At 45.3% G+C, this 14,051-nt stretch overlaps 1 protein-coding gene across 2 annotated transcripts in view; it reads right to left on the minus strand.

Moving 5' to 3' along the window:
- The window catches only part of grin3bb (glutamate receptor, ionotropic, N-methyl-D-aspartate 3Bb), a 58,049-nt gene extending 45,694 nt beyond the window's left edge, over positions 1-12,355 (minus strand). For both annotated transcript variants that reach the window (XM_063466935.1, XM_063466934.1), the window contains exon 1: positions 11,660-12,355. In XM_063466935.1, coding sequence (XP_063323005.1) covers positions 11,660-12,148 — 489 coding nt within the window. In that variant the 5' untranslated portion in view covers positions 12,149-12,355. The remainder of the gene's footprint in view (positions 1-11,659) is intronic.
- Positions 12,356-14,051: the final 1,696 nt, after the last annotated feature.

Consider the following 14,051-nt stretch of genomic DNA (forward strand, 5'->3'; position numbering starts at 1 on the left):
TCTCCTAGTGGGTTTTGTCTGGATGTTTTTGTGCTGTTGCTTTTTCTTGCTGTGAAACAAATTGCAGAGCAGCTCATTTCCATGCCATTCGTTCTGTTGTTTATCTTCATCTGTCCATCAGGGAGCAGAGGCTGGTGTAAAGCAGCAGCAGCAGCTGATGTCAGCGTGCAGAACGTGGAGAAGTCAGAGAGCGACGGCAGACAGACGGCTGGATAATCCTCTCTGATCAAAGACTTTCTAAAGAGTAAAGAGATGTTTGTGTTTGTGGAGGTTTTCACTTCATCCGTGAACAGCAGCTCAAAGCCACACTGGATTTATTTCACACTGAGACACAACAGCAACACAAACCGAGTCACAGAGAGGAAACACAAGCCATCAAAGTGCGGCAAGATTTCACTCTGCAGAGGAACAACAGCAAACTGCAGCGCTGCTCTGATGCAACGCAGAAGAAATGAAGAGTTCAGACAACCAGAAGCACAGTCAGGTGGACGGATACAGCACAAACACTGGCACAGGTTCAAGGTCATTCAACAAAAGCCAGTTAGATGACCATCATGTTCACAGACAACAGAAACAAACCTGCACAAATGAGACACACAAGGAGGACGGAGGCAGAAATTACATCAAAATAATCAAGTGAGAGGGGATAAATCACCCCTACAGAGACATTCTGTCACAGAAACTGTACAAATAAAGCTCATCGTCCGTCTTTGATTGGACAGCAGGAGCTCATGTCAGTGCCTAAGTCTATTGCAGCATAACTAAGGTAGGATTCAGGATCACCTGATCCAGCTTTATCTATATGCTTTATCAAAAAGGAAAGTTTCAAGCCTCATCTTAAAAGCAGAGATAGCGTCTGTCTCCTGAATCCAAACTGGAAGCTGGTTCCCGGGAAGAGGGGCCTGAAAGCTGAAGGCTTTCCCTCCCATTCTACTTTTAAATACTCTAGGAACAACAAGTAAGTCTGCAGTGTGAGAGCAAGGAGCTCCATATGATCACCTCCCACTGAGCTCATCACTCCATCGCAGCATCTTCATCCTAGCCCCTGAGTTTTTCTCTTCCATCTAAATAACGCAATTTATTGAGCATCCCGTCGTCATCACACCATCGATCGCAAATAAAATGACTTCATTTATGGCATGCTGCCACCAAAGTGCCACAACACAGTGCTCCTGTGGTATGACTGACTTCTCAAAGGTCAACAGTCCACACATATTTAAAAATTCAGAAAGAACTTCTTTCTGTGACCTTCAGCTTCTGATACCTTCCACCCACACAATCTCAGATTAACCCAGCACATGGTTGGCTGTGGTGACGAACTGTGTCGCCCACATGGTGCCTCGCGGTGTTTCCTCTTATTTCACAGATGTGTAGTTGATTTTACATGTGTGGACCCAGAGCATAAAAAGTGCTGAGTGCTCAGCGATTTTGAGTCCTCAGCTTCTCCAGTTTACATCACCAGTGATATCACAAACACGCCACGTGGTAAAGGCACAATATGAAGGCTGCTCTACAGACGGAGCGAGGACAGCGAGCGGATTAGCGGGCCAGTTATAAGACCGAGGACCCGCGAGGACCATTGGGGTCCCAAAACACCACAACAAGACACTCAGAGCGGCGACCAGTGCGTGCGCACAGACACACACAGACACACACACACACACAGACACACACACACACACACACACACACATGTCTGGTTTGCTATCCTCGTGGGGACATCCCATTGACATAATGCTTTCCCTAGCCCCTTACCCTAACCCTAACCATTAAAAATGAATGCCTAACCCTAACCCTTACCCTAAACCTAACCATAACCTAATTGTAACCCTGACAGTAAAACCGCATTTTGAGTGTGAAAATTGCTTTCAACCCCGAGGGGACCTGGATTTTGGTCCCCACGGTGCAGAAAGTCCCCACCAGGATAGTAAAAGTCAGATTTTGGTCCCCACCAGGATAGTACGAACCCGTACACACACACACACACACACACACACACACACACACACACACACACACTCCCGTTCCTCTGACTGGATTATTTGAGTCTTTACTCGTTTCACCGTTTCTGTCTTCATGTTTCACACTCTGCTTCAGGAATTCAGCTTCGAGCTCCTGATAAATCTGGGACTCACTGAACTGAATTAAATGCTCGTTAGCAGCTGCAGAACGAGGCATTCGAGTATCAGCAAGGTCATTAATAAAGGTGATCTAAGGTGTTAGCTTCACCTGCTCAGTGTTTGTGTTTGTAACATCAACAAAGATGAAAAATCATCATAATCGTCTAACCGAGCAGCATGTAGGCTTCAGGCTGTTTCCTGTTTACACTTAAATAATGATCGCATAATGAAAACATAATTAAACTGAAACCAGGGGCCTAAAAACAACACATGGGGAGAAGGAAGTCTGCGTCTTCTGATTGCACCCTGTACACCTCCACGTCTTCTTCCAGGAAAGAAACGACCTTGAAATCAGATGAAAATGGAAAAGCATGTGTTCTGTGGGTGTGTTATGATTCAATTTGTGTGTGTGTGATCCTGTGGGAATTAATAAGTAAATCTCATCTGTAACATACAGCCTCACACTGAATGTAGATATTTTTACTGTCTGTTATCTGGTGGAATGTTTCTCACCAATGTCTGAGAGCCTGAAGGCAGCTCAGGGCTCCGAGTGTGTGTGTGTGTGTGTGTGTGTGTGTGTGTGTGTGTGTGTGTGTGTGTGTGTGTGTGTGTGTGTGTGTGTGTGTGCTGTAATCATCTCTGAATGAAGCAGCATCTAAACTGAATTTATTACAAACGAGTAGTTCCTGTTTGTCCCACAGGACCTGAATGCATCATCACTGCCAGTGGTGGTGGTCCAGAGTGTGTTTGTATGTCTGTGCCAGCTGGTGTAGGATCAGTCTGATATGTTATCAGCAGTCTGTTTATCAGCCTACAGAGTGCCACGCGTCAGCAGCTAATTATCAGCTCGTTAAGCTTCCTAACGAGGGAGCCCTAATGAGATTCTGGACTGCGTCCGGCAGCTCCGGCTGTCCCCGTCTATCATATGTGAACATGTTTCTGCTTCGCTGATAATATTGTGCACTCTGTACCTGGCAGCACAAAGGACATTTATGTGTGACTTGGTAACACAAATACAACTGATGGCAGGTCAAAGGTCACAAAGAGCCCAGCAGGTTGATGTCAGAGAGTCACAGTCAGACTCTTCCCAGCATTCTCGGTTTTCCTGTCACTAATGAAAACATGTGACTGTGGCAGTCCCAGAGTAACCCTTCACTGTACCACTGATGTTTCCTACAAGGAGAGCTCAAAAAGACTTTTTACACAAAATAAAAGAATAAACTTTATTTGAAACTTTATTAATTCAGTCTGAAGACGTCACCTGGTATTTCCATTTAAAAAAGAAACAGAATAAATTCAACTAAATAGCGTTTTTTCTATGCGAATAAAATATGAGTTTATGAGAGTTACAGTTGACCTTGTTCTGTTTTCAATCACATTTTAGAGAAACTCAAAGCAAACTTCAGCCACAACTTTGCACCTTCAAAGGTTCAAGGAGAAGAGCACCAGCCTAATGAAGTTTAGGCTTCACTTCCTCTCCTGGACCCGAGTTTGTAGACCAAAGATTTATGGCTGCACAATGTTTCCATACTGCTGTACTAAACCCAGTAATCAGATTACAGTTACTAATCCCAGCAATCAGATTAATGTGACTACACCCATTAACCGAATTAAGGTAATAAAACAGAAAAATGACCTGATGAACATTTCAATGCCTCAGTTCATGTGGCGGTAGGAATGAACAGCTTTTCAGGGGTGACAATTACTTCTAATTTAATTAATTAGAAGTAAGAGATTACTTCTGATAAAGCCCTTGAAAATGTGAGTCAGTGTCATCTCCTTCAGTTGGAGCACAGCTCATCACCATAGAAACAGGAAGCTTGAACTCCTAAACACAGAGTCTTGACCTTTCCTGTCATCACATTTTTCAGAAACCACATTTCTCCCCTTCTGGCTGCTCCTCCCTGCTTCCGCTGGAGGTGTCTTCCTATTGAAAGGGCTTCTTCCTCCCCACCGTCTCTGAGTGCTGCTCATAGGGATCCTCTGTGTTGAGATTTTCCCTCCAACATTGCAGTGGTCATAACCATGAAGTGCAGTGAGATGACTGTTACCGTGAACTCAAACTGTATAAATAAAGTCAAACTAAAATGAAAATCTTATTTGGATCAGTCAAAAAATTTTCCAGCAGCGGTAAAATTGAACTCCACCCACCCAGTTAGGTGACAGAAGGGAAAGCTCCTCTGTGACACAGGGAGGAAAAGAAAACGCCATTATGGTTTCAGTTTGTTTCTGCTGTCAGAGGACTAAACAGCTCTTTAACTCTGAAGGTCACAGTCTGCTGATCCAAAGTTTATCTAGCTGCAGCCTCAGAAAACGCTAAAAGGTGAATAACCAAGTTTAATCCACCCGTTACATCCACGCACCTTCTGATGGGATCAGCTGATGTGTCGGCGCTCTGAGCTGTCAAACGGTTTAGAGAAATCTTTCAGGTAGTTTGTGTTAAAAAGTCTCAGGGGCCAAATCTCATCTTTACTCTGCAATGCTCAGACGAGACGTTTGATACGAGCGCCGCTGACTTTCAGTGTTTCATCAGCAATTCCTGCCAGCTCATTGGTCCCCGCAGAGCTCTAAGCTGAAGTATTTTTAGTCGGGATGTCTCAGTTAGGTGTTTGCATTCAAACCTCACAGGTGAAATGAAACCAGTCAGACCTGCTGAGGTCAAACAAAGAGACGAGTGAGGCATGATGGGAAACTAATCTGCTGCTGCTCGTCTTCAGAGGGATTAAAAGATTCAGTTATTTCACCGTCAAGCTGAATTTAACCCTGAAAACATCAGATTTACAAACAATCATCAGCACACTCACTGAGCCACATCCGCAGCTTCTAAACTCACCTGGCCTTACCTGTCACACAGCATCAGCAGTCTCACACACAGCTCAGGTTAAAGGACAAATTCACTGTTTCCTCTTCATAAGTCAAGTTTGGATTCAGAACAGAGCTCTCATGTGACCAGGAGCATATGTTCATTCATATGTTACAGCTGAGTGACAGGAAGTGACAACAGGAAGTAATCTTTGAATAAACTGTTTCACCCCAGACCTCATTCAGATTATTTTAATGCAGTTAAAAATCTGTATTTATAGGGCAGTGGTTTCAGAAACCTGGTGAACCTCTTTTAAATGCTCAGGATGAGCAGGCGTTACACTTGGTCACCAGTCGTTAAAGCTTGTGTCACGTCACACACTGATCCTATTTCCCACTGCACACCGTGCTGTGACCTCAGCACGAGAAATGACTCGGAAGGAAGGACAAACAAGTGTTCATCAGACAGTTTCTAGTTCACACCTGGGGGAAATCCCTTCATTTACCTGCATGCAAAAAAGGCTGCTCAAACATATTTGGTTGTAAATCACTGTAATACAGTAGCACACATCATCCTTTCGCTGAATTTTTCTGTTTTTACAGGTGACTCCAGCAAAACAGCCTGAAAATGACGAGCTTATAAAGCACACCTGAGTGATTGTTCTTGGACGTTTCACAGCTGTTAATGATGTGGTCCTTGTGAAGCAGACTGCAAACATTTTCCTGCTCCTGGATGTGATTCGGCTGTGTTAGGTGGAGTGAGCTTCAAACTGCAGCAGCTGAATTCACACTCTCCTTGTCTTTGTCTCTGTCCACACTTGGAGCGTGGGCCCACGTCAGCTGATAAAAGGAGTCACCAAATGTTTAAAGCACTGCAGCACGTGCTGCCCTTCAAAACTTTAATCTGATTGCAAAGAAAACTCAAACCCATTCATATTTTCACAGGTTTCAGGCACCCCACTGCCTCAGTGACAGATCATGAAGAAGAGGAAGCTGTTGCTGAGTGTGCTGACCGAGTCGACCCGATCAGAGACGTCTGCTGTGCAAACATCAAACAGAATCTCCCGTGTTCCTCCGAGTCTCTGAGCAGATGCTGGCACTCCTTCAGAGAATCTCTGAGATCAACAAACAGCAGCAGGACGAACCAGAAACATGAGAAAAACAATGTGTTTGTAACCAATCAGAGGGGTCAGAGACATGGGGCTTTCTGCAGGCAGTATATAGAGGGGAACAGCATGCACTGGCCCAAGGAACACAGTAAAAACTGATCCAAAAAAGCAGTCCTCAGTCGAACCTAGATTGATGCAACCCAGCATGGTGAAGGACATCAGAGGACCGTCATAACCCAGACATTTATTAGAAATCAGTTAATGATCAGAACTAAACTCCTAAACATTCACAATTTCACTCCAGTGATTGGGCGTGTAGGTCGGATCAATAAAGGACAGATTAATTTGATTAAGTATGAGTTTGAATCACGTCGATAATCTGAGCAATGAGCAGGAAGGAGGTTTTATATTCCATCACTACAAACACCGGCTCCCAGCCTGCCATTACGTCAATGATTCTAATCAATACTGTGTTTGTGTCTCAGCATCAAACTGTGGTTCAAAGCGTCAGAGAAAAGGTCGAGTCAGGTCTGCAGATTATTGGACATAAACCAGCCACAGGAGGACGGTTTAAAGCAAAGATTGTTGTAATTTCTGCTGACTTCTCACTCGGATCTGTGCGCCGCCAGGGACGAGAACATGACGGTAAACTGTGTCCAGGCTAAAAACATCTGCTGCAGATGTTTCTGGTCTGCAGCAGATAAAGTAAAGCTACAACTGCTGGGGCCCAGTCTTCAACAGGCATCTCATACCTGTACTTGCACTTATACCTGCACCAGCGTCTTGTGTGTGTCTCTGTGTGCGTGTGTGTGTGTGTGTGTGTGTGTCTGTACCTGTACCTACACCTCTACCTGTACCTGCACTTATACCTGTACCTTTACGTGCACCTGCACTTGTAGCTGTACCTATACCAGGGGTGGGCAACTCCAGGCCTCAAGGGCCGGTGTCCTGCAGGTTTTAGATGTGTCCTTAATCCAACACAGCTGATTCAAATGGCTAAATTACCTCCTCAACATGTCCTGAAGTTCTCCAGAGGCTTGGTAACAAACTAATCATGTGATTCAGGTGTGTTGACCCAAGGTAATATCCAAAACCTGCAGGACACTGGCCCTCGTGTCCTGGAGTTGCCCACCCCTGACCCATACCTATACTTGTGCCTACACCTGTACTGTACCTGCACCTGTACCTATAGTTGTACCTAAACCTGCACCTGTACCTGTACTTACCTGGACCTGTACCTATACCTGTACCCGTACTTGTACCTCCACCTGCTGCTGGCTCACCTCTCCTCCCCCTTCTCCCCACATCGTGACAATGAACTACAAGCAGACCCTCCTACATACTCTCATCAGCTCCTACTGTGGGGTGAAAAACATCACTTCACACTGAGGTCACAGAGGAGAATAGCCCAATCACATCCTCCTTTATTATAACTTTGGGATCTCTGACGTCAAAACCGAGCTGAGCTCCAGTCTACAACGAGAACCTCTGAAAAGACTTCACACAGCTCAAACACCAACAGGTGGTGCTATCAGGTTGAGCATCGCTATGAATTATGGGACACCATGATCTCCTTTAATTTCTTAAGGATGCTGCAGTGTCTCCACTGCTAAAAGAGGCAAATAAGGACTGAAGCTCATTTCCAAGATGATGATGGTGCGAGACAAAAACGGGTTCTGGTAGAACACCTGAGTCACAGGATTAAACCTGAATGATGAAGGCTGCTGTGTGTGTCTGTGTGTGTCATTGTGTGTCTGAGTGTGTCTGTCTGTGTCTGTGTGCGTCTGTTGTATGAGTCTGAGTCTGTGTGTGTTGGTCTGTCTGTGTGTGCCTGTGTGTGTGTGTGTGTGTGTGTGTGTGTGTGTGTGTGTGTGTGTGTGAGTGTGTGTGTCTGTATATGTCTGTGTGTATAAGTCTGAGTGTGTGTGAGTGTGTGTGTGTGTGTGTGTGTGTGTGTGTATGTCTGTCTGTGTGTGCCTGTGTGTGTGTCTGAGCAGCTGTGTGTGTCTCTGTATGTGTCTGTGTATGTGTGTGTGAGTGTGAGTGTGTGTTGGTCTGAGTAGGTTTGTGTGTCTGTGTGTGTGTGTGTGTGTCTGAGCAAGTGGGTGTGTCTGTGTATGTGTGTGTGAGTGTGTGTTGGTCTGAGTAGGTCTGTGTGTCTGTGTGTGTGAGTGTGTGTGTGTGTGTGTGTCTGAGCAGGTGTGTGTGTGTGTGTGTGTGTGTTGGTCTGAGTAGGTGTGTTTGTGTGTGTGTGTGTGTGTGTGTGTCTGTCTGTCTGTGTGTGTGTAGGTTTTTGTGTCTTTGTATGTGTGTGTCTGAGTAGGTGTGTGTGTCTGTGTGTGTTTGTGTCTGAGTTTGTGTGTCTCTGTGTGTGTCTGTGTGTCTCTGCGTGTGCCTGAATATGTGTCTGAGTGTGTGTCTGAGTGTGTGTCTGAGTTTGTGTCTGAGTTTGTGTGTCTGGATTGCAGCTTTAACCGGATTGTTTTCAGCGTTAAAAATGAAAATCTCTGCTCAGTTAATCCCATCACCACAGTTAGGCTTTTACTCTGAAACCCTCCCACAGGAAGTGCTGCATCCTCTACTAAATAAAATCACATCGAGAAAAATTTATATTTTCATAAAGACTAAAAACCTGCTAATTGTTTCAGAATAGTCAGTCAGGGAAGAAAGAACATGAACCCTTTGATGTCACTGCCTCGGTTCAGCTGATTGATCAGTTAGCTGTCTAGAATAAAACTAATCAATAATCAACAAAAATGATGGTTAATTTCCACACAGCTGAGCTGAACACAGCTCAGTTAACAGCATGTGGTGGGATTTGAGCTTTGGTCTTGTGTGATAGGCTGTCAGAAGTACAGGGGCGGATCAGGAGAAATTTTCTTAGGGTGGCATGAAAATCAAAGCCTTTGTCTCACAGGTGTTACATCCTGTTACATCATTATATATATGAGGTTAAAATACATAAAATACAGTAAGTATACACATGTCTCATGGAAATATTCTCTATAACTTTGTTTTCTTTAGCCCAGATAATTAAAGATTGCAGTTACATAAAACATGTGAATTTTGATGTTATGTACTGTATAGCCTGGATGATAAGTAAGCATGCAGCCCAATAAGTTTAAAATCCAGAAGCTACAAAACGCAAGGTGGTTCATTTACAAACACACAGGTCTAACTCTTTTTTAAAAATTACAAATAATCAAATTGTTACGTACTTAAATTTACACAAAATGCCAGAAATCTGCACTGTCATGAAACACTTTTCACAAAACATTGAAACCTAATTTTCAATTTATCGGGTTAAGTCTCTGGGGTCCAGGATATAACTGCCCATTGCTGACTACAATTTGAGTTTATCTTTATAGTTGACCCCTAAAATTTTCCACCTTGCCTTGCTTGGTATCATTCTTTTCAGTATAATCTCATTTGTCTGAATTTACAGTTATCTTTTCATTTTGACATACTGTATTAACCCAACTGATCTGAAATCACACAAAATCAAGTCGGGAAAAAGTTAACATTTTTCACTGTAAATCTACAGAAGTGTTTAGTGAATTATTTTCATAACTTGAAATGCAAATATAAATTGTACATTTTAAAAACCTATGCACAAATGTTGTACACAATAAAGTTATATATTATGCATTTGCCTAAAATCGCAGCCAATGCATCAGGCGGTTTTTCTAAACCATTTATAAATACAAAAACTAAAATGAGAGAACAATCAGGAGTCACAATAAGATGCCACACAGAGAGGAGAACACTACAGGTCTGAAACCTGCAGGCCTGACAGCAGGAGGTGTATCACTTCTGTTTCCCACCTGGAGACAGCGTTTACACTGCAGTCTGCATATGGAGGGTTTTTGGCACCAACTGTGACATTCAGTACTCGCCTCTGTTCTGACACACAAAACAAAACAACAACAACACACTAACTGTACACTCCAAACACGCTACACATCACAAATCTCTCACATCTCAAAACTCGCTGTCGATATTGCTCCCTCTCGCTCTCTTTCATCACCGTCACTCTGAAAAATTTTCCCTCTTCATAAATAACCAAATCCCACGTGTTGCTGTGTCATTTTTATTGGTCGACGTGGTACACTTTTCCACCAATAGGAAAGGGTGGCATTTTTTTCCTTTTCTTTTTTTCCCGCTGCCCTTAGAAAATTCTGTTTTTACCATTCCTTCCTGCACAAAACATGACGCTAGTATTCAGAAAATTATATATTTTTTATTATAACTCTGGTTTTAGTGGCCTAAAAGTAAAACGTAAAAATTGGCATATAGTTTGAAGTCCAAACTTTCAACACAAGCTGAAATAAAGACTCAGCGTGGCTGCAGCTTGAAGCTATGTCAGCTTAAATTGGTCACGTGATTTGGCAACGCAGCATGTCTGTGGACCCCAGACGGTTACTACATTCCATTTTCAGAGTGTAACAATTAGCCACCTGTGCTGAAATCTGAAATGCCCATAGTTTTGATTCAAAATGTGCTCTCACAATCATAAGCATCGGTTGCTACTGACTTCAAGAAATAAAGCCAGTTCGGGCTAGGGGCTGGACCATTTTTTAGTGGTGGTAGTTTTAGAATTTATATTCAATGTTAATTGTAACCAGGCTCAAAGTGGTAATGCTAACTTATTTTAATAAATAACATTGTCATATGCAAAACTTGGGTGGCACGAGATTATTTTAGGGCGGCACATGCCACCCCATGCCACCCTGTAGATCCGCCCCTGCTGAAGTTTAATTCAATTAGCAGTGACATGCACAGTGCCTCCGCACACTTACTGATATCAACGCCACACCTGGAGAACAGAACAGGAAGTCCAGCATCTCTGTTTAAAAGACTTTTCTCTGCGTTGTATCAACATTGATGCGGCTCAGGCTTCAGACTTACAGTGACGCTCCACCCAAAACAGAGGCCAAAGCCTCACCTGCTCGTGAGCTGAAGTTTAACGCAAGGACCTCTCGTGGTTGTGAAGATGATGAAACATCATCTTCATGGAAACCAGAATTAAATAATGCTTTAGATGTGACTGTGTCAGCTCCAAGGTGCCACCACTGTCACCTTTAGATGGGCAGGACTAATTTCCATGGTAACCTAAAGACTTCATCAAACCAACTTCTCCTGAAACATCCATGGAAAACATTCTGTCTCTCTTAACTGATCAGTCAGTTCATTGATAAATCTGATCGGTCCAGTCTCGACTTGCAGGAACTTCTCCTCACATTAGACCAGCTTTGATTTTTCTCATCCAACCTGTTACACACCTGAGCTCCACCTGACGTGAGCTTCACCTAACCTGAGCTTCAGTTATTCAACCTCAGGTGGTTTCTCTGCTACTCCCTTTCTGTTCTCCCATGTTCTCCTCCCTGTTCTCTGTTCTCCTCCTCCACATTCTCCTCCCTGTTCTTCAGTTGTTGAAGCTTCAAAGTGAATCCATGAGAGCAAATAAGCAAACGCACACATACGCGCAAGCGCAGTTCCCCCCCCCGACACACCTCCAGACGTCACACAGGTCAAGGTCAAACCGGGGACTCGGACCGGGTGGTTCCGGGCGGTTCCGGAACACGTGCCCTGGGTCCAGGTGCGGGCTCGCGCAGGCGCAGCTCTTACCTGCGTGCGGAGCGGCTCTCCGTGCTGGAGGACGCTGATGAAGGGGATCTCCAGGGAGGAGGCGGTGAGGTCCACCTGTAGCAGCTCCTCGCGGCTCTGCGGGAACGCGAGCACGGCGGACACTCCCTGCACCACCACGCCCTGGCACGCGCAGCGGAGCAGCGACTCCGGGTCCGCGGCGGTCAGCTGCCGGGGCACGAGCTCCAGGCTCAGGTTGTAGGGCAGGAAGTTCACACGCTCCGGGTCCCGCTCCAGCTCCCGGTCCCTGCTCACCGCGGCCGCCGCGCGGCTCAGCGCCGCCTGGACCTGCACGCGCGCCGCCCGCTGCGCCGGCAGGAGCGCACCGACGCGCACGGAGTGACCGATCTGCGCCAGGAGGCGGCACGGCTGCGGGTGGAGGAGGCACGGCGGTACGAGGAGGAGCTGCAGGAGGAGGAAGGCTCGGAGAGTCCGGAGGCAGGAGGAGGAGGAGGAGGAGGTGAGAGACATCCTGCCGCGCGCTCAGCATCGCTCCTCCGCTGACTCCTGCTGCTCCGACAAACACGAGAGGAGGCTGCTGCTCCTCCTGCTGCTCACAGGAGACTGAGGGAGGAGCAGACTAAGGAGCGGAGGGGAGGGGGGAGCGCTGTCCCAGAAACAGGAGGTGCAGAGGAGAAGAGAGAGAGGGAGGGAGAGGAGAAGCAGAGGAGGAAATGAAAATGGGGAGGTCAAAGAGACAGAGGAGATGGTGAGTGGAGAGAAGAGGAGCAGATTCAGTTTGTTTATTTATTTATTTTAACAACTTGTTTTATTTACTTAATTTTATTCAGTTGTTTCCATTGATGATCATTTAAATTATTTTTTTTGTTTGTTGGTGACTTTGATGATAATCTTCTCTGACCTTCACAATAAAAGTGGCTCCTGATCACAATTTTTCCTCCCTCCTTCTCCTGTTTGTATTAATCACAGGTGTATTCATCGGTATTGATTATTGGGCATCTGGAGGAGCATAAAAAGCTGCTGCAGATGTTTTATTGAAGTTTTGAAGGACGATAAGGTCGGGAACAGGAAGCTGCTGCCGAGGCTTTCTGAGGAGAATCCAGCTCGATTCGTCATCCTCCGAACATCACAGCTAAGAGCTGGGCCGTTACATAACACACACACACACACACACACACAGAGTTAATATTCCATTTGAAATCTGTGAGAGAAAGTGGAGCAACAATCAGGAAATAAAAACTGACCTGAAATCATTTTTTTCCTGAGCATTTGGAGCTCTGCGTGTTTTTAATGAAAACCTCCAATCAGCTTTTATCTGAACTCTCCTGAAAACAAATGAAATCATTTTCATTACTGAGTGAGAAGGAAGAGGAAGGCAGGGTGATGCCCAGCGAGGGAAAAACTAACTGAAAACTGGAAACAAAGACAAAAAAATCAAACAAAGTAGAACAAAATTCTAATATGAATTTATTGTGAAACATTAAATCTGAAAACTGATGAGCTGACAGGTGTCAGGAAAAAAAAGACAAGAAGGGTGAGCATCACTGCTCACAGCAACTTCAATCAGCTCACTGACTGGTTACTATAAACAGCTGACTTATCACCTGTAGATCTACACTTTTCCAAACAGGTAGGTGTATGTGAGTGCACCAAACCAGGTAAGCAGCCAGAAACCGAGACAACAGTTCCACATTAATTACAGATGTGTGAGGTTTGACAGGTATGTGTGATCTAGCAGGTGTGTGAGGTCAAACAGGTGTGTGCGGTCAGGCAGTGAAGTCAGCGACATGCAGAGACACCCCACCTGACTCGCGGCCACTCCAACTTTTTCAGTCTGTGGTGTTCCAGGGCCTCACACAATGGTCCTTTTTAGGAGGAACTCCTCATTTCTAAATGAACACAAACACACCTTAATTCAGAACCGAAGAAACCAAAAGATCGCCTGTAAATACCTTATACAGGTATGACAGCACCGCCTACAGGCAGAGCTCTCCACTAACCACTGCTAGTTACAGTTTGTTTAGCTGAAACTCGTCTTTCCTCTGAACAGATGTTTAGGGGCCAAGGGTCGTCGCCCACAGAGACCAGGTTAGGTCCCAGACATTCAGTCCATCACAAGCAGAACCATCTAGTCCCAGCGTCGCTCCTGTAAGGAGCGACAGGAGCGACGCTGGGGTGGTTGTAGCTCAGGTGGCAGAGCAGGTCAGCCACTAATCAGAAGGTCGGTGGTTCGATCCCAGGCTGCCTCCTGGCTGCATGCCAAATATCCTTGGGCAAGATACTAATCCCTGTTTGCCTACTGGTGGTGGCCAGAGGGCCCGGTGGCACCAGTGTCCGGCAGCCTCGCCTCTGTCAGTGCGCCCCAGGGCAGCTGTGGCTACAATGTAGCTTGCCATTGCCAGTGTGTGAATGG

Source organism: Pelmatolapia mariae, linkage group LG23, assembly GCF_036321145.2.
Source record: "Pelmatolapia mariae isolate MD_Pm_ZW linkage group LG23, Pm_UMD_F_2, whole genome shotgun sequence".
Classification (NCBI taxonomy): domain Eukaryota; kingdom Metazoa; phylum Chordata; class Actinopteri; order Cichliformes; family Cichlidae; genus Pelmatolapia; species Pelmatolapia mariae.